General features: G+C 40.9%; 2 protein-coding genes across 2 annotated transcripts; both read left to right on the top strand.

Annotated features, from left to right (window-relative positions):
• The first annotated feature begins 1,447 nt into the window (after nucleotides 1-1,447).
• LOC141656687 (uncharacterized) lies at nucleotides 1,448-22,499 on the top strand. Its single transcript, XM_074463676.1, has 5 exons — nucleotides 1,448-2,020; nucleotides 3,122-3,455; nucleotides 19,518-20,189; nucleotides 20,305-21,302; nucleotides 21,551-22,499. The coding sequence occupies exons 1-5, from the start codon at nucleotides 1,682-1,684 to the stop codon at nucleotides 22,163-22,165; spliced, it is 2,958 nt and encodes a 985-aa protein (XP_074319777.1). The 5' UTR covers nucleotides 1,448-1,681; the 3' UTR covers nucleotides 22,166-22,499.
• Nucleotides 11,009-19,509, top strand: LOC141656688 (uncharacterized). The gene is made up of 2 exons (XM_074463677.1): nucleotides 11,009-15,705; nucleotides 16,005-19,509. Exons 1-2 carry the CDS (start codon nucleotides 14,517-14,519, stop codon nucleotides 16,037-16,039), a joined length of 1,224 nt encoding a protein of 407 aa, XP_074319778.1. The 5' UTR covers nucleotides 11,009-14,516; the 3' UTR covers nucleotides 16,040-19,509.
• Nucleotides 22,500-23,659: the final 1,160 nt, after the last annotated feature.

Genomic DNA, 23,659 nt, shown 5'->3' with positions numbered 1-23,659 from the left:
CAACCTCGGTCTCGGCCAGCGCCATTTTCTTTCCCACATCTGATGTCCATTACACATCCATGTGGAGGGGGGATAGTATGATACGGCCTAAGCAGAACCAAGCCGAGGAAGAAGAAGCCGATGGAGAATTTCAAACATGCGCAGAATATACGCTCAACATACATCGGAGCCCATACCACGGCATAGACTACGCTGGGGGCAAATTGATGGGGCATATTCTGCACCCGCTGACCGAGTCAACATATTGAGGAAGGTCAAAGCCAAAGGACAACAAGTCAACGTATTAGACAGCCTAGCCGATGCAGCCCATCGGCCTGTCACTTGGGTCCCGGCTAGGACAACTAGCCAGCCGGGATACACATCCGCGTACTTATATCCAAGACCCCTCGGCCGGCCTGCAATGGGTCCATCAGCCGAGGGTAGAACGGTCTTTCCACCCGCTAGCCACTTGGCCACTTGGCCACTACGTGACAAAAGGTGAAAGTCTATAAATACTCCTCAACCCTCATTGAGGAAAGGACCAAGAAATATAACCTAAACCACTCATAATCTGGTATAAACTCCCTTATCTCTCTACAACATACTTTGCCAAGTACACACAACTTAATCCCTTTAAGTTTACTGACTTGAGCGTCGGAGTGAGTACGCTCGGTGCCAAGCCGAGCCCTCAGTTTGTTCATTGTTGCAGGAGAGGCCGAAAGGAAGAGTCAAACAAAGTCATCATTCAATAAGCTCACGTGGTAACAATACTGCTCCGTAATCACACCCGGAACAAAACTGTTTTAGAAAAATTGTAATTTTTTTTTGAAAAATATGTACTTTATATAAAAATAATAAATTGTTTGATTTTGGTAAAGTACTTTTCCTTTTTTTTATCTAATTTATGCTTTTTTTTATTAATTTTTTGTAAACTTTTTTTTTTTTGCATTTTCATAAAAACATAACCATTTGTATTTTTGTAATACGATAAATTGAATTTCTCGTGAGATTTTGATAATGGGGCTTAATTTCACTTATTATGTTAGTTATGGGGCTAAATTACTTCAATTGAAAGTTATGGGGGTTAATCTCACAATTGGACAAAGTTATGGGGGTCAATCACCACTTCCGCATAAAAGCTTGTGTAAGATTTAACAATTACGATACTTTATTAATACTCCATATTTTCTTACAATAATAACTTGGATTTATTGCATGCACATTAAATGCAATATCTATCCGTCTACACGGATAGTGATCCTCTCATAAAATGTAATTGAAAGACAAGTGGGATATCCATTTTCCACCCATTTACACTTCTATTCTCATTTTATAAAAGTGTCACTATCCGTCTAGAGCTTTAGACGGACACAATATCCGTTTAAATTGAGAATTTGTGATGCAATATAACACCACACAAGTCACAAAAATTTGACTTTATCACTTTATCAGTCAAGCACATGTTATATACTACAGTAGTACTAGTACTAGCAGACCTGCTAATTTGTTATCAAGTCTATCAACTACTAGTCTACTAGTACTACAAATCAAATAATACCCCATGATTATTCAGAAAAGTCTACACAACAAAAACTCCATTAATTCATCTATACCTCCCTCTCTATAATCTCGACACCGTTCTTGTGTAAATCTTGTCTCCGTCCCATTTAACAGTTGTAACTTAACTCTCATATCAGATTCAATGGACCGCCTCATACGTGCAGCCTCAAGAGGCGAATTAGATATTTTACGTGAAGTTTGTGAGGCTAATACTGAGGAGTTGAGTTCGTGTTTCCTAGGCCGGAAAGAGTCGTTGATTGGTAATTTCATTCATAAGGCAGTGAAAAAAAGTCACTATACATTTTTATCTGAAGCTGTGAATATTTTACCATCTGATGTGGTTCTTGAGTTAATATGTCAAGTTGATAAAGTTGAAGGGTCAAACCCTCTTCATTATGCAGCTAAGGAAGGTAATATTTTCACCGTCAAATTGTTGGTCGACGCCTATGTTACTGCCTCTACTGCTCTTGGTATCCAGGAGGTAACTTTTAATTAGTTGATTAGTGTTAATAGTCATTTTAGTTTGAAATTATTTTTTGGGTAAAGTGAGTCACATACTCGCTTACAATTAGGAAGATTTGGACGATTTGATCCAAAAGTCTTTAGTTTGGATCGGATATCCAAATTAAAATCCTCAAGTTAGATATCCAATATCCAAACCAAATGTCCTGGATATCCAATGTTGGATGATCCAAAATAATCGGATCGGATGCGGATATCCATCTGATATCCATACTTTTGAATTTACTTTAAAATTAAGTTTGAAACACGATTATATTCATAGTTTTACGTGATGATTTTCTTTCTTATTCTTATTCCAATGTTCCTTATAAAATCAAGTCTAACACCTAGATATTTCTTTAATATTTCAAACATTAATTAAGTTGTTATATCAAATAAAATTTTATTTTCTCAAAATTATGAAAACTATAGTTTCGGATCAGATCGGATATCCAAATGTTTTAATTCTAATATCCATATCCAAACCAAAACCAAAGATTTCGGATCAGTTATCCAAACCAAACTTAACTTTCGGATCGGATATCCAAAAATTCGGATCGGATTCCCATTCGGATATCGGATCGATTTGGATCATCGGATTTTTTCGCTTCAAATTTAATTCTGATAGTAATACTGGGCCCACTTTTTATGAGAAGAAAAATGAGTTACGTATTCTACTGAAATGGTGGGAGGGAGTATATACATAGTGTTGAAGAGGTTTGAACACATATCATATGATGAATATTATGATTTGACAACTAAACAAGTTAACACATGCATAATTATTGCCATTTTAACATCACTAGAGGCCGTTTTATTCTAATAATGGACCGCTTTACTCTTAATTGTGAAATTGTATTGCTATGAGGTACGGTAAGCTGTGATGGATAAGGAGACCGGTGAGGCGGTGACCCTCTAAACAATGATAAATTATGGATTCTTTAATTAAAATTTTCCGAAACTACAGAATTTTCAATCTGTGTTTTAATTATTGTGACATTGATGAGTGTGAGATAATTATAATACACGAAATAAAATGTATGTTCTTATCTAACGCATTCCGCCTTCATTAAATTTTCAGGGTACGCCCCCATGGTTAACGAAGAACAACAACGGAAACACGCCATTACGTAGTTCCTTCATCAAAAAACCGAAAAAGGCGCACGAGTATGTAGCAATGTACTTAGTTTCAAGGGACCATCATTTGCTAAGGAGTTTAGGAGAAAAAGGATATCCAATTTCAATAGATCAAAGCTCCACAATGGCGCTTGATAAAACCGGCGCAAGCGTCTTCTTCCGCGCAATGCGCGAAGGATTCTCACTCCTGGCTGAGCAAATTCTCAATTCCGGTCTTCCTTATAATTTGAGTGGTAGCTATGGCGAGAACCCTCTTCATTATGCTTCTAAGTGCAACGGTATGTGACTTTTCCTAGTGTGTGATATTAGAAACAATATATGGGAAAATATGTTGATTATCATTCACGTTTATTGTATCTTACACAAGCATCTGACTATCTATATATACAAGCTAGAGTTCTTCATATATATGGTAAAGAATAATATGCAACAGCTATATGTACAAATAAGGGAAGGATTAATCAAGGATAATCCCTTGATTTGTGAGAGCAACGGCTCTTTAGAGCCTTGGGTTTATTACCCTCCCTCAAGTTGGCGCGTGGAGGTTCGAGACGCCCAACTTGGGTAGTAATTCTTCGAATGGAGCACGACCCAATGCTTTAGTAAAAATGTCCGCCAAGTGATGCTTTGTATGAACGTAGCTTGGAGAGAGGACCCCTTTTTGTATCTCGTCACGAACGAAATGACAGTCGATTTCAATGTGTTTGGTTCGTTCGTGAAAAACTGGATTGCGAGCAATATGGAGAGCGGACTGATTGTCGCAATGTAGTTGTATGGGACGAGAGTGATGTATGCCGAGGAAATCAAGGAGGCCTTTGAGCCATTTGAGCTCGCAAGTAGCATGAGCCATGGAGCGATATTCGGCTTCGGCTGATGATAGCGAGACTGTTTTCTGTTTCTTTGTTTTCCATGAGATCGGTGAGTTGCCTAGGAGCACGAGATAGGCTGATATCGAGCGGCGAGTAGTCGGGCATGCCGAGTAATCAACATCGCAATAGGCTTGCAAGTGTAGGTCACTAGCAGCTTTTAGTAGAATACCTTGTCCTGGTGCGGTTTTCAAATAGCGCACGACCCGAATTGCTGTGTCCCAATGGTCCGTGGTGGGGGCGTGCATAAATTGAGCAAGTATATGGACCGAGTATAATAGTTCGGGGCGTGTTATGGTTAAGTAAACAAGGCGCCCAACAAGACGGCGATAAGGTTGTGGGTCTTGCATAAGAGGAGCCGTGGAGATGCCCAATTTATGATTCGGCTCCATAGGTGTACTAGCCGGTTTGGAGCCCAATAATCCAGTCTCGGACAAAATATCGAGGGCATACTTACGTTGAGAAATGAATATCCCGATGTCATTGCGAGCAATTTCGAGCCCGAGAAAGTATTTGAGATTCCCCAAGTCTTTCATGTGAAAGCATGTACTCAAATATTCTTTAAATTTGTTGATGATAATTGTATTGTTGCCGCATATAACAAGATCGTCGACGTAGATAAGGACATGGACCTCGGTGTTGGTTTTATGCATAGAAAATGTGGCTATGATCATATGGACATTGTTTAAAGCCATAAGAAAGGAGAGCGGAAGCAAGCTTTGCGTACCAACATCGAGGAGCTTGGCGGAGACCGTATAGTGATTTTCGCAACCGACAAACTTGTCCGTTGGTGGTCGCGAGAACCCAGGAGGTGGTTTCATGTACACCTCTTCGGATAAGTCACCGTGTAAGAACGCATTATGAACGTCCATTTGATGTAGAGACCATTTCTTAGCAGCTGCAATGGCTAGTAAGGTACGAACCGTAACTAGTTTGACTGTAGGAGCAAATGTTTCGTTATAGTCAATACCTTCAATTTGCTTGTTGCCCATGACTACAAGACGAGCCTTGTAGCGCTCTATTGATCCGTCTGCATTATACTTGATTTTATACACCCATTAGGAGCCAATTGCTTTCTTGTTTGGAGGAAGTGGTTCAAGTGTCCATGTATTGTTTTGCTCAAGAGCGTTGATTTCGAGCCGCATCGCCTCTTGCCATTCGGGTACCTGCATTGCCTCGTTAAAATGTCTAGGCTCGTAACTTTTGGTCACGGCCGATAAGAAAAGTTTGTGATTAGTTGAAAACTTAGCATAGTTAACAAAATGAGAAATAGGGAACGAGGTACCTGATGATGTTGATGAAGCGTGTGAGGTCGATGGGGGGCGTGTGAGCTTGACGAAGTCTTTGTGTCGGGAGTTGGGAAATTTGACGCGATGTCCACGTCCCAAATCTGATTCGTGATTTGGTGTGGGAGCAGTGGTGTCGATGTGGGTCGGCCGTGTGGTCGATCCGAAGAAGGAGTAGAGGCCGGGGTGTCGACCTCATTGGGAGTGGGTGTGGTCTCGGGTGAGGTTGAACTAGTTGGGCCTGGTGGGTCGGCTTGGCGATCTTAGGTGTTGGAGGTGGGTTCAGTGGAGGTATTTGTTGTTGGTGGGTCAGGAGGGTTAAGAAGAGCTAACTCATCAATTGGAGTAAGGTTATTATGTGAAGGGGAGCTAGGGTCATCAATGTTGTCGTGTATGTGTAGAGTTTGATAGGGGAATTGGTCTTCAATAAAGACCACATCACGGGACTCAAAATAAGTCCCGGTATCAAGATCGTAAAGGCGCCACCCTTTCTTGCCAAATGGGTAACCTATGAAAAGGCATTTACGGCTCCGTGGAGCGAACTTGTCGCGGGAGCGATTTATATTGCGGGCGTAGCAAAGGCAACCAAAAATACGTATGTTATCCATAGATGGGGGTTTATTAAAAAGAGACTCATAAGGAGTTTTACCATTAAGAAGTTTGGTGGGAGTGCGGTTTATTAAATGGACCGCGGCTAAAACACACTCGCCCCAAAAAAATATGGGTAAGCTAGCTTGAAATAATAAAGCGCGGGCAACGTTTAAAATGTGTCGATGTTTGCGTTCGACCCGACCATTTTGTTGAGGTGTGTCGACATTAGAACTTTGAAAAAGAATACCATTGGTGACGAAAAAATTTTGAAGAGATGTAAATTCACCCCCATTGTCACTACGTAAAATCTTAATTTTCTTGTGAAATTGTCGTTCAATCATGGCAAAATTTTTTTTCAAAGTTTGTTGTGTGTCACTTTTGTGACGTAAGAGATATACCCATGTGGAACGTGAAAAATCGTCAACTATAGTTAAAAAATATTGCGATCCACATGAGCCGTTAGCGGAGTATTTACCCCATAAGTCGCAGTGAATGAGATCGAAAGGTTCAATAGCATTATTTGAGCTTAAAGAAAATTGTTCACGTGTTTGTTTAGCACGAAGGCAAACATCACATGTCTTACTTAAAAAATGAGAATTATGACGATAGTTTGTATCAATAAATGGTAAAAATTGCGAAATATTTGTGGACGGATGTCCCAACCTTCTATGCCATAGCTCGACGGTATTATTGAGGCTCACAGAAAAAGCTTTGACTTCGTCAGTGTGGACACCCGTTAAATAGTACAGCCCCTCACGTTGCTCACATGCTCCGATCAGCATCCTCGAGGAACGGTCCTGGATGAGACATAATTGTTGAGAAAATTGAATAATTAGAGAGTCATCAAGAAGTAGACTCGAAACAGAAATAAGATGACATTGTAAGTTCGGGGCATATAAAACATCTTTTAAAATAAGACGGGATGAGAGAAATATATCACCACATTTGGTAGCATTCGTAAAATCTCCATTTGGTAAACCAACAGATAAGGGTGGTATTTGACGAATATTTGTAAAATGTGAGAGACATCCCGACATGTGTCGAGATGCCCCGGTATCCACAATCCAAGAAGAAAAAGGAGTATTACCATTGAGACGGTCGGTGGAAGCGGACTTGTGTGATTCCCACAAGTGTTCGAGCTCCACCAATTCGGCAGGGGACATATTGTTGACATCAAACCCGTTGTTACCCGACTCGGGGAGGAAGTAGAGGACCGCCCGCAACCATGTGAGCACGGGGTTGCGGACCAGGTATTATGACGCCTATCCACCGCCACGTCGCTTTTAACGACGACGGGATTGTTGGGGTCACTAGCATCCACGACTATAAGGTCACGCGATCTGTCCCCCCACCACTCGGAAAAGACCTATGACACGAAAAAGACTTTATAATTATGACCGAAGCGATTACAAGCAATACAACGAGTACGATTAATACCAGTAGGTGGTGGATCATTACGAACCCCTCCTTCCCCTCGACTTCCCTGGTTTATACGGGTAGCAAAGGCCATGGGTTCGGGTTTGGATTCAATACGTTGGGCAGTTAAATTTCGAACGCCTTCTTCCTGTAACAAACGATTATAGGCAAAATTTAAATTGGGAAGAGGATTGGTACCGAGAATATGAGAACGTGCGTTGTCGAAACGTTCATCGAGACCAAGCAAGAAATCCCGAACCCTTTTCTTCTCCCTACAAGCATCCATGACCGTCACCAAATCGCAACGACATGGGTTACATGAAGCGCGGACGGACGGAAGGGATCGTTTTCGAGTATTTCATCCCAGAGGGTTGTGATGCGACCATAGTATGACATTAATGATTCCGTAGGTCCTTGACGGCAGGCGATTAAGTCAGCCTGCAAGCGATACACACGTGCGTCATTGGCTTGGCAGAAACGGGTCTTGATGTTGTCCCATACTTGTTTTGCCTCAGGACGTAACGAGACTTGCTTACGAATGTCAGATTCGAGGGCATTATATATCCAAAGAGTGACCAACGCATTTGCACTTCGCCATGATTCGATATTTGAGTCGGAATCAGGCGGCTTACTGATGGTGCCATCTATATATCCCAATTTACCCTTAGCAAGGAGAGCAAGCTTAAAGGATTGGGACCATTCGTCGTAATTAGTGCCGTTGAATGCGATTTGAGTGATTTTGCTGCCGGTATTCTCGACATGGATGAGATTATATGAAGACTCGGTTTTTGATTCGTGAGGTTTCTCTGTGGAGACCGTCATTGATGAAGACGGCTGTTTGTTTTTTTTTTTTTTCAGAAAAGAAAACAGAGGAAGGAAAGGATTGTTTTAGAGGATTGTTAACCTAGTTACTGATACCATATTAGAAACAATATATGGGAAAATATGTTGATTATCATTCACGTTTATTGTATCTTACACAAGCATCTGACTATCTATATATACAAGCTAGAGATCTTCATATATATGGTAAAGAATAATATACAACAGCTATATGTACAAATAAGGGAAGGATTAATCAAGGATAATCCCTTGATTTGTGAGAGCAACGGCTCTTTAGAGCCTTGGGTTTATTATGTGACACATGTATGACTACTATAATATCGTACATTGAATACTCCTATTAAGTTACTCCACGTCCCGGTCAATTGTTGTCCTTTACTTTTAACACAAAGATCAAGGAAAAAGAAATGGCCAAAAACTAAATGATAAGTGGTACAAATTGAGTATGAATGATCAAATTGCTCATCAAGTTCATTATTAAAATAGAAAGGAAAACAATTCACTAAAACACCCCAGTATAAAAAGTGACAATAAAATAACCAAAAAGAGGAAGTATTTTTTTTGTGTGTCGTAGTTGACTGCGATTTTTCTAAATACGCGGAGTTTTTACATCCTCATAAAGTTCATGATCTACAAGACTTACAATGTGTGAAGAAACTTAGAAGAAACTCAAAGTCTCCACATGAGAGGGTTATCCCACATAGATAAAAGAAGAGAAGAATTACTATTTGTAAGGCAAAAGGCTACTCCCTCTATTGTCAATTGGTTTTAAAGCGGAACCTCCTTGGACCTAAATTATGGACTCCTTCTCCGTTTGGGTGCGACCTAGACCCGTTGTTAAATTTAACACAATATTAATAGTTTAGTGGTTGATATCAATTATATGGAGGATAATAGTTATCGTGTTCTCGAATTAGTGTTTGCAACCGGGTAATGCTTAAACTGAGTGCCACCCGGGGCATAATAGTAATATTCTTTCGTATTCTCACTTTTTAGCAATATTGAAACTGTTCGTCATAGCAAAGAAGACCCAACAAAGAAGACTATCTTTCCATTTGAACCATGAATATGACCAAGTTTATAGATGCGCAGAAATGACTTCTTCAGGGACGTCTTAAAATATATGGAGGTCCGGTGTACCAGAAAAAAAATGAGGCCCAAATATGAATGCACTACAGCACTATACTTTGAGATTTGTATTAAATTTTATCAATAAAGCTTGTAAATTCGATGACCAAAATCGGAGGTCCGGTTCCCGCGCCCGTGGTCGCCCGTGGCCTTAGACGCCCCTGGACTACATATAGTCGTATAAAAGAGACTTAAATTCATTAGAGGTTGTGGCTGTATGGTAAGCTGTCAAGTATGTCTACAGTTGATCCGACCCAATCGACTTTTTTCAGGTCATATTAAATTTTTTTCGCTTTTGTTGGCTTGCAGATGAAGAATTCGGTATATGAAAAACGAGGTTAATGAGTAACATATTTCAGTGATGAAGAAATGTAATTATGACGAAGATAAATTGTTTTGGTTTAAAATATTATTTAGAAAAATGATTTAGTTAAAGAGTTTGATTTTAATTGATCGAATAGATATAAATTACATTACTATCCTTAAACATTTGGGGTAAAAATGAAAATTGATATTCTATTTTTTATTTTTTTATAAGTTATGGTGGCGCCCAGATTCAGCGCCACTAGCTCGGTGGCGCCCTATCACCATCCGAGAAGAATGAGTTTGTTTTTCGATTTTCATGTCCCAAGACTTCCCCACAAAATGGTAGAGCCGAACGAATGCTTCGTCACTTAAATGAAATCGTCCTTTCTCTCCTATGTCACGCCCATCTCCCTCCCACATTTTGGGTTGAGGCTCTCCATGCTGCCATGTATCTCCACAATATTTTACCCAGTGCTCACCTTGACTTCCGCACTCCTTCCTCGGTGCTCTACCTCAGAGCACCGTCTTATGATCACCTAAGTGTTTTCGGATGTTTATGCTTTCCAAATCTGTCCGCCAATCGTCATCAATAACTTGAACACCGATCCACTAGGTGCGTCTTTCTAGGCTACCCTCCTAATCATAGGGGCTATTGTTGCCTTGATCTCACCTCGGCCAAAGTCAATATTTCCCGTCATGTCACCTTTGATGAGTCAGTCTTCCCATTCGCGTCTTCCCCTCCCCGTTGTGTGTCTACATGCATACTCTATTACTCTTTCCTTAACCCCCATGTTGTTCCTCTATTACCTCTCGTCTACCCTCACGTCACCTTTCCACCTTGCCCCACCCCACAACCTACCACTAGAGATGTCAATGGGGCGGAGTGGGTGCGGAGGAGGGGTAACCCGCACCCACATCCGCGAACCCATACCCGCCCAAACTTTAGCGAGTTGAACTTTTCAAACCCTTCTCAGCCCTGTTGACCCGCCAAATTACCCATCTTCACACAAAACAATTTTTAAAAATATAAATCTTGAATCTAAAATGTACGAATCTCGTACTCCCGTACAACTTATGCAAATACGTTTTCGGAAAATGTTAAACATTCAATTAACTAGTACACAAGTTTATCAAATCACGAAATAGTTTTACAAACAATGAAACACATGCCTAATGGACGTTCTTAGGTATTTGTGTAGGTAAGAAGTAAATGGAATTTGTCTAGGTTTATGAAAAAGCGGTTTGGGCTTTTTATCTAAGTTATAAATTTTATTTTTATTTTTATTTTTATATAATATAAATTTGTATAGATTTATGAGTAAGACGGGTATAAGCGGAGCGGGGACATGCGGGTGGGGAGGGGCGGATAGTGTGGGGCGGGGTGGGTATGGGGCATGTCTGATGTGATATATGCACCCGCCCCACGACCCGCGACGAATGACACCTTATGAAACCAATCCCCGCCCAACGAACCATCAAATCATTACTCGCACCCTCCCCACACCCTACCTACCACCCCCTAACCCTCCCACTCGCTAGTCGCCTGCCTCTCCTACCCACCAGTCCCTTCCCTCTCGTACCCGGCAATCATCTCTCACCTCCCCTTCTCTTTCCACACCCGCCACCACAACCCTCAACCAAAGCAAAACCCTTTTAACCAGCCCAACAACACTCTTCCCTCGTCCCCTCCCTCCCCACCTTATCATACCCATACCATGGCCACACGTGCACATCACAACATTTTTAAATCCATTGACCGACTCAATATTCACCTCATTGTCACACCACCTCTCTCACTCGTTCCTCGCTCCCCTCTTGCCGCACTTCGTGACTCGAATTGGGATACCGCCATGCTTGGTCAGTTCCGTGCTCTTATTGAAAATGGCACTTGGGAGTTAGTTCCTACTTCCTAGTGTAACACTCCCATATACCGAGGTGCCTTACCAAGGACCACTCTAGCATATAAAGATGCTATCATCTCGGTTGCTCGATGTACAGTATATCAAAAGTGACCATAAAGAAACATAATTTAAAGTTCAAATGTTTAAATGTGTACAACCGAACTGAAACCAAAATAATTACAACTGGCAAAACCAAATATCCAAAACTATAACAACTGTCAGCGGAAGATTCAAGACTCCAAACTAAATTATGACTCTATCCCAGCTAGATCCCGCGAGTTATCCATAGAAATAGTGCTCACCATCCCCGAATGAATCACCTCAGTTTTGTAAAACATAAGCGGGGTCAGTTCACCGAATAACCAAAATAAGAAAATAACAAAACCACATCCAAACAACTCATTACACATTCCTCCAAACTCCAAAAGTAACCAGTAACTGACTACACATCAAAGTATGCAGCCCTGCCAGATTTTCATCGCAACGGGAGACCCACACCGCTAGTGGGGGACCGCAGCCTTACCCACATAATCCCCGCTCATCGCAACGAGCGAATAACCCATGTCCATTAATGTGCGCATCCCCCTTGTGACAGGAACCACAAGGGGCAAATCAAGGGCGTGAAGCCATTACCGTTAATGACTCCATGCAGCCGAGGGCGCACCTCGAGAACCACAGACAATCAAACAACAACCAAGCAAACTCATCCAATATATCACAATCAGTCAATCACTATAATCATATTAATCATGCCAATTAAATCAATCATCATCATCATAATTTTATATTCAATTAATCAGGCAACTGAGTAGGGAAACCCTACCTTTTCGCAATCCGCTATAACGGTAGCCAATCATACAAATGTACAAGAGTACCTCGTCGTCACCTACGACAATAAACGACAACTACACATCATAAACCGATTTCTACCCAAAACCCCCAAATCACCCAATTAGGGTTTGCCAAAACTTACACAAGATACTAAGATAACAAGGTATAAAGCTTACCAACGATTGACACGAGACTAGATGCGAAAAGCTCAAGGAATGAAGAACCCTAGCTTGGAATTGCTTACAAAAATGGAGAAGCAGTAGAACGTTGTTATTCTTTTTGTGAAAAGTGTTTTTAGAAATAATATAAAATGATAAAAGACTCCGGAAACGATTTATATACTTCTCCAATTATTATAAACAAAATCGCGGAAATTAATCTCGTCAGACCGGGTACTCGGTCGAGTACGACCAACTCGGCCGAGTGTCTCCCTACTCGGTCGAGTGCTCCTGGACAGTGACCCGACCAGAAGTCACACGACGATGACTTACTCGGTCGAGTACTACCTACTCTGCCGAGTAACTAAGGATCAGAAAACCATAGTGTTACCGTCTTCCCTCCTTGAAACGAACTTCGTTCCCGAAGTTCACACCCATACCTACGTAGCATGCTTACATAGCACCCCATGAACCAACACCACTCAACTCTCATCCTCAAACCTTCACACTAACTCACCCAACAACGCCTACCTCAACAACGCAGTTCACAACATAGCATCAACCATAGAATAACCCTCCTAACTACGTAGTATTATCGAATACCAACACCAGTGCCGCCAACTTTGTCTTTTTTCCATACCGTTCACTAGCAAATCCAATACAAACACAATCCACCAAGCGAGATGTTACATTTTACCACCCTTAAAATGAACTTCGTCCTCGAAGTTTACTCACACTCATAAACGTCATCACCAAAACTGTTAACACTGTCGCAACCATACTTACCTACAATCTTAGTCCATAACCATACATATAAAATACATACTACTACAAACATAACCTTTACATTTAATTATATCAACGACAAGTCCATCCTTATTCTACCCCAAGACTCAAAATTTCCAAATAAAATACACTGAAACATGCATAAGAATATGAGTCTTGTTGACGAAGCAGCGAGTGTTCTATTCCCCATCGACTTCGTCTTAAGACGCTCAGCCCTTAAGCGGCTTGACTCAAAATCACATGTTGGGATAATTGTTATAGGGTGACAGTGATAATGATCGTAAATTTAGATATCCATCGAATCACGAAGAGCACGCTTTATTTAAGAGTATTTTGACCCTATTTCATGCCTTGGGTTACATGAAATCCCTTGTAGGATAAGACGGTTGAGGCTCTCTTCATCTAGACAAACATAAAAAGACTACTTAATAGAGTTTTATTAATGCTTTGTATTTGCCAAATATGATTTTTTCATGAATTATTTATTCTCACATTTATCTCTATATATATACTCCCTCCGTCCCGGTCATTTGTTGTCCTTTGATTTTGGCACAAAGACCAAGGAAAGGGGAAGGAGCCAATTACTAAATGACAAGTGGAATAAATTGAGTGTGAATGATCAAGTTACTCATCAAATTCATTCTTAAAATAGAAAGGACAACAAATGATTGAGACACCCAAAAATGGAAAAGGACAACAAATGTCCGGGACAGAGGGAGTATATGTTAAGTATGGATAAGATTTTGCATGCAGGTTTTGGAATTTTTGGGTTAATTGGCGTTAATTAGCAAAATAATTGGGGAATTAGCATTCCTTTCAAACTATTTTGCTCCATGGTGTCCACGTCATCACTTTTATTTTATTTTATTTTCTATTTTTATGTGAAACCTAATAGAATATCATCAACAATGGGCAAGTTTGGAACGTTTCCCCAAATCAAATCAAAGGCTTCTCAATACCGTTGCACATATTATGGTGAATCATTTGTATGATTCATTCTTCCTTATTTAGCATACAAAATCAATTCCTTCTCCCATATTATTCTCTACCTTATTTTGTATAAATAGCAATGGTTCCATCAATTGTAAACACATCAATAATCATAATCAATAATATATTCCAATGTTCATACGATCCCCAATTTATACATGGTATTAGGTTAGGTTTTCTTAAAAATCTGCCCCCTTTCATCTTCTTCCTTGATACAAATTTGATCTATAAAACATCATGTCCGGTGACATTGTTAACACCGATTCATCTTCAAATCAAACATTCTCGGTAATTCAGGTCGAAAATCCGAGTCAAAACATCACCCAAATCCGTTTCAATGGCTCCAATTATGATGAGTGGTCCCGATCTTTCCTTTTGGCTCTTCTCGCTAAAGGCAAAGACGGCTATCTCGACGGTTCAGAAACAAAACCCGCCGACACCGCCGCCACATTCAAACAATGGCGTTCCAACAACGCTTTAGTTACGGCCTGGATCTTTAATTCAATGGAATCCGAGGTCCGTAATCAGATTTCTTCTCGGCCAGAGGCTAAGTTGCTGTGGCAGGACATTAAGAAATGTTTCTGTCAAGGAAACGATCCCAGAATTTATCAATTACAAGCGGAACTTGTGGCCTGCCGTCAGGGTCCCACCGAATCACTGATGGCCTACTATGGGCGTATGATCAAGCTCTGGGACGATCTTGTGACTCTTGATCCTCTTCCTAAATGCTCTTGTGATCCGTGTGCTTGCGATTGGGTCACCCTCATGGATGCGAGGCGCGAGAAGAAGCGGACACGGGATTTTTTGATCGGACTAGATGCTAAATTCGACAATATTCGGTCACAAATTCTTGGTATCACTCCTTTACCTGAACTTAATTTAATTTATAATCGTCTTTTACAAGACGAAAGTTTGCGTTCTATGTCACTGTTATCTGCTACTCCCGCCCCTGATATTATGGCTCATGCTGTGCGTACTCCACACCAGGCTCCTCGTTCATCTGGTGGGAGTCGTGACTCTCGTGGTAATAAAAGTTCTAGTGACACAACTCGACCTTCCTGTATTGCTTGCAAACGCCCCAGTCATATTTATAAAGTATGTTATCGTGTGACGGGTAATTTTCCGGAATGGTGGGGAGACCGTTCTCGTGATCGTATTTATGTTAATGATTCCGACCCTAATAACATTGTTGTGACCTATGAGGGGCGGAACCGACCCCCACAAGATCGTGCTAAACAAAGTACTAATCCCGCTCCAAGAGCGCATATGGTTGCTGGTGTGTCCGTCACTGCAGGACAAGCCTGTAGCTCTGCTGGTGCCCCTTCCTTGGACAAAATAGACTTGAATTCCATGAACCAGACACAACTTAATGAACTGTTACAAAGGTTGCAGGCCCACCAAGCAAGCTCCGCTCAACCCGTGCACGGTAATGTATCTAACCCTTCTTTACCGTCTTGGATTATCGACACCGGAGCATCCCGGCATATGTCCTGTTATCTGTCTCATTTCTCGAATTTACGGTCCATTCGGCCGCTTTCTCTCGGGCTGCCAAATGGAGATGTGGCTTATGCTACTAAATGTGGGGATATTAAGCTATCTGACCGTCTTATCTTAAAAGACGTCTTATATGCATAAAATTTAACTTGTCATCTTATATCCGTCTCAAATTTATTACTAGACACTTCACTCACGATACAATTTTCACACCAACTTTGTTTAATACAGGACCGTTTGACGAAGATGTTGATTGGTGCGGGTGAGCAACGTGAGGGCTTGTACTACTTGACGGGTATAGGAAATGACACAGCACACGCCTTTGCCGTGGGGTCTTCAAACTCGTCGGAACTTTGGCACCGAAGGTTGGGTCATCCCTCCTCCCAAGTGTCTCGTTTTTTACCATTTATTTCTAAACATTCAAACAATAATTTTGATTCCCGTTCTTGTGAGATTTGCTTACGCGCAAAACAAACGCGCGAACGATTTTCTTTAAGTTCTAATAATGCTACCTCTATTTTTGATCTTGTTCATTGTGATTTATGGGGAAAATATTCCCCCAATGGCTCATGTGGTTCTCAATTTTTTCTTACCATTGTTGACGATTTTTCACGATCAACATGGGTTTATCTTTTACGTCATAAAAGCGATACGCAACAAACTTTATTAAATTTTTTTGCAATGGTCGAACGACAATTTAATAAGAAAATTAAAGTGTTGCGTAGCGACAATGGAGGAGAATTTACGTCTTTAACTAATTTCTTTAATACTCATGGAATTTTATTTCAAACCTCTAATGTTGGCACTCCCCAACAAAATGGACGGGTAGAACGAAAACATCGTCATATTTTAAATGTCGCCCTTGCCCTTTTATTTCAAGCAAGTTTACCCATTTTCTTTTGGGGCGAGTGTGTGATGAGTGCGGTTCATCTCATCAATCGCACACCCACTCCACTTCTTCAAGGCAAAACGCCTTACGAAATGCTTTTCAATAAACCCCCTCCTATGGAGAACATTAAAGTTTTCGGGTGTCTTTGTTACGCTAAAACTTTAAATCGTAGCAAAGACAAATTTGCCCCGCGTAGTCAAAAATGTATTTTTATTGGGTACCCTTTTGGTAAGAAAGGATGGCGTCTCTATAATTTAGACACCGGATCTTACTTTGATTCCCGAGATGTTATTTTTCTCGAAAATGAATTTCCTTATCAACATTTGGGCCTTCAAGACGATGACTCGACTTCTTTTTTACAAGACATAATCACTCCGATTGATGAAGTCATTTTAATTAGTCAACCTAATTTAAACTCAGCCCAATCCAATCCTTCTTCTGACACGGCCCAATCCTCACCAAAGTCTGCCCCAAAGTCCTCTCATAAGGATTTAGATCAGGCCCAAAATATTTCTCCAGCCTCCGGTGAGAATCAGGCCCATACCAACACTGACCAGCCCTCCTCTACTAATGATTTGGGCTCGGTCAGCCAGCCCACCACAGTCACACACAAGGCCCCAAAGAAAAACAGACCCAAACTGCCTTTAGGCAGTTCTGAACGCGATCCAACACCAGACAATGAGTTGGGTCGCGGACATCGTTTAAAAATTCCGAACTCAAATTTCAAAGACTTTGTCCGACCACCCGTCCATCCAACAACTCACTTGCTCTCCGCATCGTCATCATCGACAGGTACAAGATTCCCGATTTCACATTTTATTAGTTATGATAAGTTTTCTTCTAACCATAAAGTTTTTTTGACGGTCGTGACCAACAATTACGAGCCGAGTTCTTTTAACCAAGCTGTGCAGGTTCCCGAATGGAAAGAAGCCATGAAACTCGAGCTCGATGCGCATGAAAGGAATCACACTTGGACAATTGAAGACCTTCCACCAGACAAGAAGGGCAATTGGGTCCAAATGGGTGTATAAGATAAAGTACAACGCAAATGGCACTATCGAACGCTACAAGGCTCGCTTAGTTGTCATGGGGAACTGTCAAGTCGAGGGAGTCGACTACAATGAAACTTTTGCTCCCACGGTAAAACTTGTAACTGTCCGGACCCTCCTTGCCATAGCCGCGGCCAAGAATTGGACACTCCATCAAATGGATGTCCACAATGCTTTTCTACATGGTGATCTTAATGAAGAAGTGTACATGAGACCACCACCCGGATCTCATAATATACAAGAAGGGAAAGTATGCAAACTTCAAAAGTCTCTTTATGGACTCCGCCAAGCACCAAGATGCTGGTATGCCAAACTCGCTTCCGCCTTACTTAAATATGGTTTTAAACAAAATTCATATGATCATTCTCTTTTCTCATACACAACCAAGGACACAGAAATTCACATCCTTGTGTATGTTGACGATTTGGTTATTTGCGGGAACATGGGTACAAAAATTGCCGAGTTTAAACATTACTTAACCACGTGCTTTCACATGAAGGATCTCGGCACCCTTAAATATTTTCTCGGGCTCGAAATTGCGCGCAATAAAACCGGTATATTTGTATCAAAAAGGAAATATGCTCTAGATATTTTAACTGAAGCCGGTCTTCTCGGTGCAAAACCCGCAAATATACCCATGGAGCCGAATCATCAACTTGCCTTATCAAAAACACCGCTCCTACATGATCCCCAGCCCTATCGACGACTTGTTGGACGGTTAGTCTATCTCTCCATCACTCGCCCCGAATTAATATACTCGGTCCACATCTTGGCCCAATTTATGAATGCACCCCGAAAAGAACACTGGGATGCCGCCCTCCAGGTTGTCCGATATTTAAAGAAATCACCGGGCCAAGGTATACTTCTTCGGTCCGCAAGCAACCTCCGTCTACAAGCTTATTGCGACTCCGATTATAACAGTTGCCCTATAAGCCACCGGTCCATCTCCGCCTATATTGCTTACCTTGGGTCCTCGCCTATTTCCTGGAAAACAAAGAAACAAAATACAGTCTCTCTTTCATCCTCCGAAGCCGAATATAGATCCATGGCCCAAGCTACATGCGAACTAAAATGGTTGAAGGGGTTACTTGAGTCACTCGGCATACCACAAGCAGCTCCCATACCGTTACACTGCGACAACCAATCGGCAATACACATTGCAAAGAATCCCGTTTTTCATGAACGAACCAAACATATTGAGATCGAATGTCACTTTATCCGTGACGAAATCCTCAAAGGTGTTATCACTACCCCCTATATTCACACAAGAAGTCAGCTCGCCGATATTTTCACCAAAGCTCTTGGGCGTCCATCATTTGACGAGTTGCTATCCAAGTTGGGCATCTCGAACTTACACGCTCCAACTTAAGGGAGGGTAATAGAATATCATCAACAATGGGCAAGTTTGGAACGTTGCCCCAAATCAAATCAAAGGCTCCTCAATACCGTTGCACATATTATGGTGAATCATTTGTATGATTCATTCTTCCTTATTTAGCATACAAAATCAATTCCTTCTCCCATATTATTCTCTACCTTATTTTGTATAAATAGCAATGGTTCCATCAATTGTAAACACAACAATAATCATAATCAATAATATATTCCAATGTTCATACGATCCCCAATTTCTACAAAACCGCTAAAATTCTTAGCGGCTTATAAGCATACAATTTTTGTAGTACTAAGTGCAAAAATTGTATTAGCGTATCGAGGTTGTTGCTTAGTCTGGACATGAGGGGGAAATATTTCTGTTCTTGTGTTGATAGGACAAGTATTTACCGTCTTTCAAAAATGATTATGCAGAGCAAGTATCGAGGTTGTTGCTTGAAAAGCATCCAAAACTTATCAGAAAAGAACCTGGTTATGGTGGCACCGTGCTTGATAGAGCTGTTGAAGATAATGCTGCATGGTTGGTTAAACTGATGCTTATAGAGGAAGAGGGCACTAGTCAACATAACCCACAACCTTGGAATAAAGCATGCAGGAGACTGATCTGGCACACGAATTCAAACTCATTTAGTGATACTCCACTTCATATTGCAGCAAGAAAGGGCAACATTGATATTGCAAAACTTCTAGTACAAGGTTACGAGTCTGCAATCCGAGATGAGGCTGAACAGTGGGATGTTGCTGAGGCTCACCCTTCAAATGATCAATTGGGTGTTAATCCTTTGAACATTGAGAATTCCCAAAAGGAAATACCGTTATTTGTGGCCCTAAAAAAGAAACATGATGATCTTGGTGTCTACTTGCTATCAGTAACCATTTTTAATGTGGCTCATTTGAGGGATGAAGAAGGCAAGAATGCTTATGAGATTGCTGTAGAAAATGGCTGTGAAAAATCGAGTATTTCAATATCTGATATATCAGTACGTATAAGTGCAGCAGATTTGTTAAGTTGGGGACCTTATGTAAAGAACATACTCCATCCCAGTGTTCTCAAGATCGTCCACCATTTTGCTTCAGGAGATGCAGGTTTTACTCTAATTCCGTTATTTGATTGCAAATCTTACAATTCCCATTTTTTGTGTGAATATATGAATTTATGTTTGGTGTGCCCATTTTTTAATATTTCTTTTTCTACTGCAAGAGATGGGTGAAATGTTAAGATCAAAGAGTGTCAGAAGACTTGCGATGGAAGGATTTTCCATGTTCGTGAGAGAACCGAAAAAGGATGCAAATTCACACCTTAAAGAAGCAGCAGAAAGGGGAGAAGATTGGCTTGTAAAGTTGCTTTTGAAGGGAGACAGTACTTTGATGAATGATTCAACACCTGCGTGGGAAATAGCATGCGCAAATGGTCACTTATCTACGTTGTTTGCCTTTGTTGAGGAATGTGGTCAACAAGAATTCATCAAGCTTTGTTACGACAACCAACAAACGCCTCTTCACCATATAAAGTTGGTAAAATATGGGGATTACAAGAACTTGTTCGCGAATCCCATGATGCAGGGGTTCAAGAATCAACTTGACAGCTATGGTGCCACTCCATTGCACAGAGCCATAGAACGCAATGACATTAGATTGACAAAAGCATTGTTAGAAATTGAGGGCATACGGCTTGATATTGAGGATCGGGATCATAAAACTGTTGTAGATTTACTGGAAGAAAAGTATATCACCAATGGTATCTTCTGGGAGCTGTACAAAGAGTTGCTAGCAAATCCAGTCATGACACAAGAATTGAAGAATCGGGTTGACAACAATGGAGCTACGTCTTTGCATCGAGCCATAGAACGCAATGACCTTCAACTAACAAAAACACTGTTAGAAACCAAGAGTGTAAAACTCGACATTGAGGACTTGAATCATAAAACAGCTCTGGATTTACTGGAGGCACGGTGTGTTACCAATGATAATTTCTTTGAGCTCTATAAAGAGTTGTTAGCAAATCCAGTCATGACGCAGGAATTGAAAAATAGGGTTGACAACAATGGAGCTACGCCTTTGCACCGAGCAATAGTACAGAATGCTCGGGAACTAGCGAAGGCATTGATGGAGACTAAGGGAATAAAACTAGAAATTAAGGACAACAATGGTATAACAGCATTGGATTTACTGGAGAAGCGCTGCTATTCCAGAAAATGGGTATGTGCGATTAGTTCTTTTGATTCTTTTAGGCGATGTTGAAAATGCCCATTTGAGTAAGCTTGCGTATATTTGACAATGTCAAAAATGATACGGAGTACTTCATATAGTCGACATTGAGGATAGCAAGTGTCTCTTTCTTTACTTTTGTCATGCAAGACTCCCTTTCTATTCCACTAGAAAAGTGTGAAGCGAATTAACTGTTGAGAAAATATGGAATTGATTGCTTCCTATTAAACATATTGCAGTTGGAGATGTGCCAGGAACTGAAGTTAGACCCAAGCAGCAAAATTTTCCGGTTAAAGTACTTACAACGGAGGACATCTCTCAAAGACATGAGTAACACACTTTCAGTGGTAGCAGCTTTGTTAGCCACAATCACCTTTACGGCAGGGTTTGCTGTTCCAGGTGGCATAAGTGACGAGTGGACAGGGACGCTAGGAACAAAAGCATTGTTTCTTGTGTTCTTCATTGCAAACACTGTAGCAATGAGCAGCTCCATGGTGGTATTGTTCATGATGATTGGCATAATGATTTGGGAGTCCCACCCTAAAGCCGTTCCTTTGATTGACTTATGTGTGGCCTTGCTTCAGCTATCCTTGTGTTGTACAATTGTGGCATTTATGACTGGGTTGTATGCAATTATGGCCCCTAGGGTTGTATGGGCTGCCTTTGTTGTGATTATCTTGTGCTCAGTAGTATTTGTTGGGGCTTTGGTTGGTGTTACCCTTTTCTGGCCCATCCTTTACAAGCCCTTCAAGTTGATGAAACATGGTGTGTGTCAGCTAGTCAGGCACTTGAGATGTGGGAATTTCTGTGGTAGTAAACCCAGTTCTGATGATGATGAACCATTTGTTCCTTGAGATAGGCCAATCTGTATTGGTGCAACAATGGCTTTCTTACAACGGAATGAAACTGGCGCAGCTACAAAAGCAATAATCCTGTACCTGTTGATGCTGATTAGTGTTATCAAGCATCTCTGTAACATTTATCAAGTTTCAGCTTTGTCATTCCAAGCTTCACTCTTTCTTTTGCGGTACCATTGTTCCAGTGTAAGAATATTGGGTCCAATACTATTTATGTGAACACACTATTATACAGATTGTATTTGTTTGTTAAGTTTATCCCAATATGTTGATACATCTGGATAATATAATACGGCATATTAATTACGTCTTATAAAGTATGGGCCGGATAGATACCCATTAGGTTACTAATGCATGATGGGCGCATTAGATTAAGTAGACTATATATATATATATATATATATAAGTCACCTGGGTTATGGTCCCTGGTGGCACACAATAACCTAATTTGCCCGCATACCATCAGTAGAGAGATCCTGTCAGTGTGTGTCTACTAGAAGACCTAATCCCGAACACCGCCCCTTCAGGCGGTTCATCCCAATCATTCGTTATGTAATCAGGTACGCTTCCGCTCTACAGTTTATAACGAGTAATTTAGTATGAAGTTTATGGTCTCTATTCGGATTAAATTTAACAAGTGGTATCATTAAATTATTTGAGATTGGGTGTAGTCAATTTGGTAGCTTTATGCGTTTTTGTATGAGGGGTGATTTATCGTCATTATCTTGTACTCTGGTTTAATAAGTGTTATGCATGTTGTGTGCCATAAAATATTTCTTATATTTGCTAATTATAACCATCTAAAGACATGATTAAATTAAAATCCTAATTCGATATTGGGATAAATAATGGTCGTGATTCGTAAACACCGTGAATACCATACACCAAAATAAAGGTTTACATTGATTGGTTTATTTGGCTTTTGGGATTAAGTTTTGGTCTAAGTTCGCAAACATGAGTATGTACCACGGTATGATTGACGTCAATCGTTATCCATCTTTAGGCACAGATAAGAATTTGGACCGTCCAGACGGGAGATTGGTCGAATGGGTTGGGTTGGGCCTAGGAAGGCCGAATAAAACGACCTAAGAAGGTTGAGTAATGAGAACCGACAACTGTCTCATATAAACTATTCCCTAACCTCGTTCAAGTTTCACCCTGGGTAACACGTAAGTGTATCATCCCCAGCGGAGTCACCAAAATGTGGACATGGACGACCCGCGCCGCGCGTTGTGTGTTTAAGGCGGCGACATTTCTCCCACGGAGCCTTGGTAAGCCAAAGCACGTCATGGGCCGTTACCGATTTGTGAGGCATTGAAACCGGTGAAAGGTTGAATAAGCCTGCATTTGTGGAGTCGCCACCAATTTTTATGGGAAATTGGAACCGTTCGAATACCTTGTTTCATGTCAAGACATAAAGTAGTGACATGAACACTAAGAACTCGTTACCCTTAGCATTCTATGTCTAGAATGACTCTCGTGATGCCAATG

Source organism: Silene latifolia, chromosome 5, assembly GCF_048544455.1.
Source record: "Silene latifolia isolate original U9 population chromosome 5, ASM4854445v1, whole genome shotgun sequence".
In the NCBI taxonomy this organism is placed as follows: domain Eukaryota; kingdom Viridiplantae; phylum Streptophyta; class Magnoliopsida; order Caryophyllales; family Caryophyllaceae; genus Silene; species Silene latifolia.
Note: the sequence above shows the minus strand (reverse complement) of the source record. Positions and strands in the feature narration are given on the sequence as shown.

What these genes read in the sequence shown, in the direction of transcription:
- LOC141656687 (XM_074463676.1), top strand. Translation starts at nt 1,682, where the DNA reads ATGGACCGCCTCATACGTGCAGCCTCAAGAGGCGAATTAGATATTTTA. An exon ending in CTGCTCTTGGTATCCAGGAG is followed by an intron (nt 2,021 to 3,121) that starts GTAACTTTTAAT and finishes TTAAATTTTCAG; the next exon opens with GGTACGCCCCCATGGTTAAC. An exon ending in TTTTGCTTCAGGAGATGCAG is followed by an intron (nt 20,190 to 20,304) that starts GTTTTACTCTAA and finishes TTCTACTGCAAG; the next exon opens with AGATGGGTGAAATGTTAAGA.
- LOC141656688 (XM_074463677.1), top strand. Translation starts at nt 14,517, where the DNA reads ATGTCCGGTGACATTGTTAACACCGATTCATCTTCAAATCAAACATTC. An exon ending in CTCCGCTCAACCCGTGCACG is followed by an intron (nt 15,706 to 16,004) that starts GTAATGTATCTA and finishes TGTTTAATACAG; the next exon opens with GACCGTTTGACGAAGATGTT.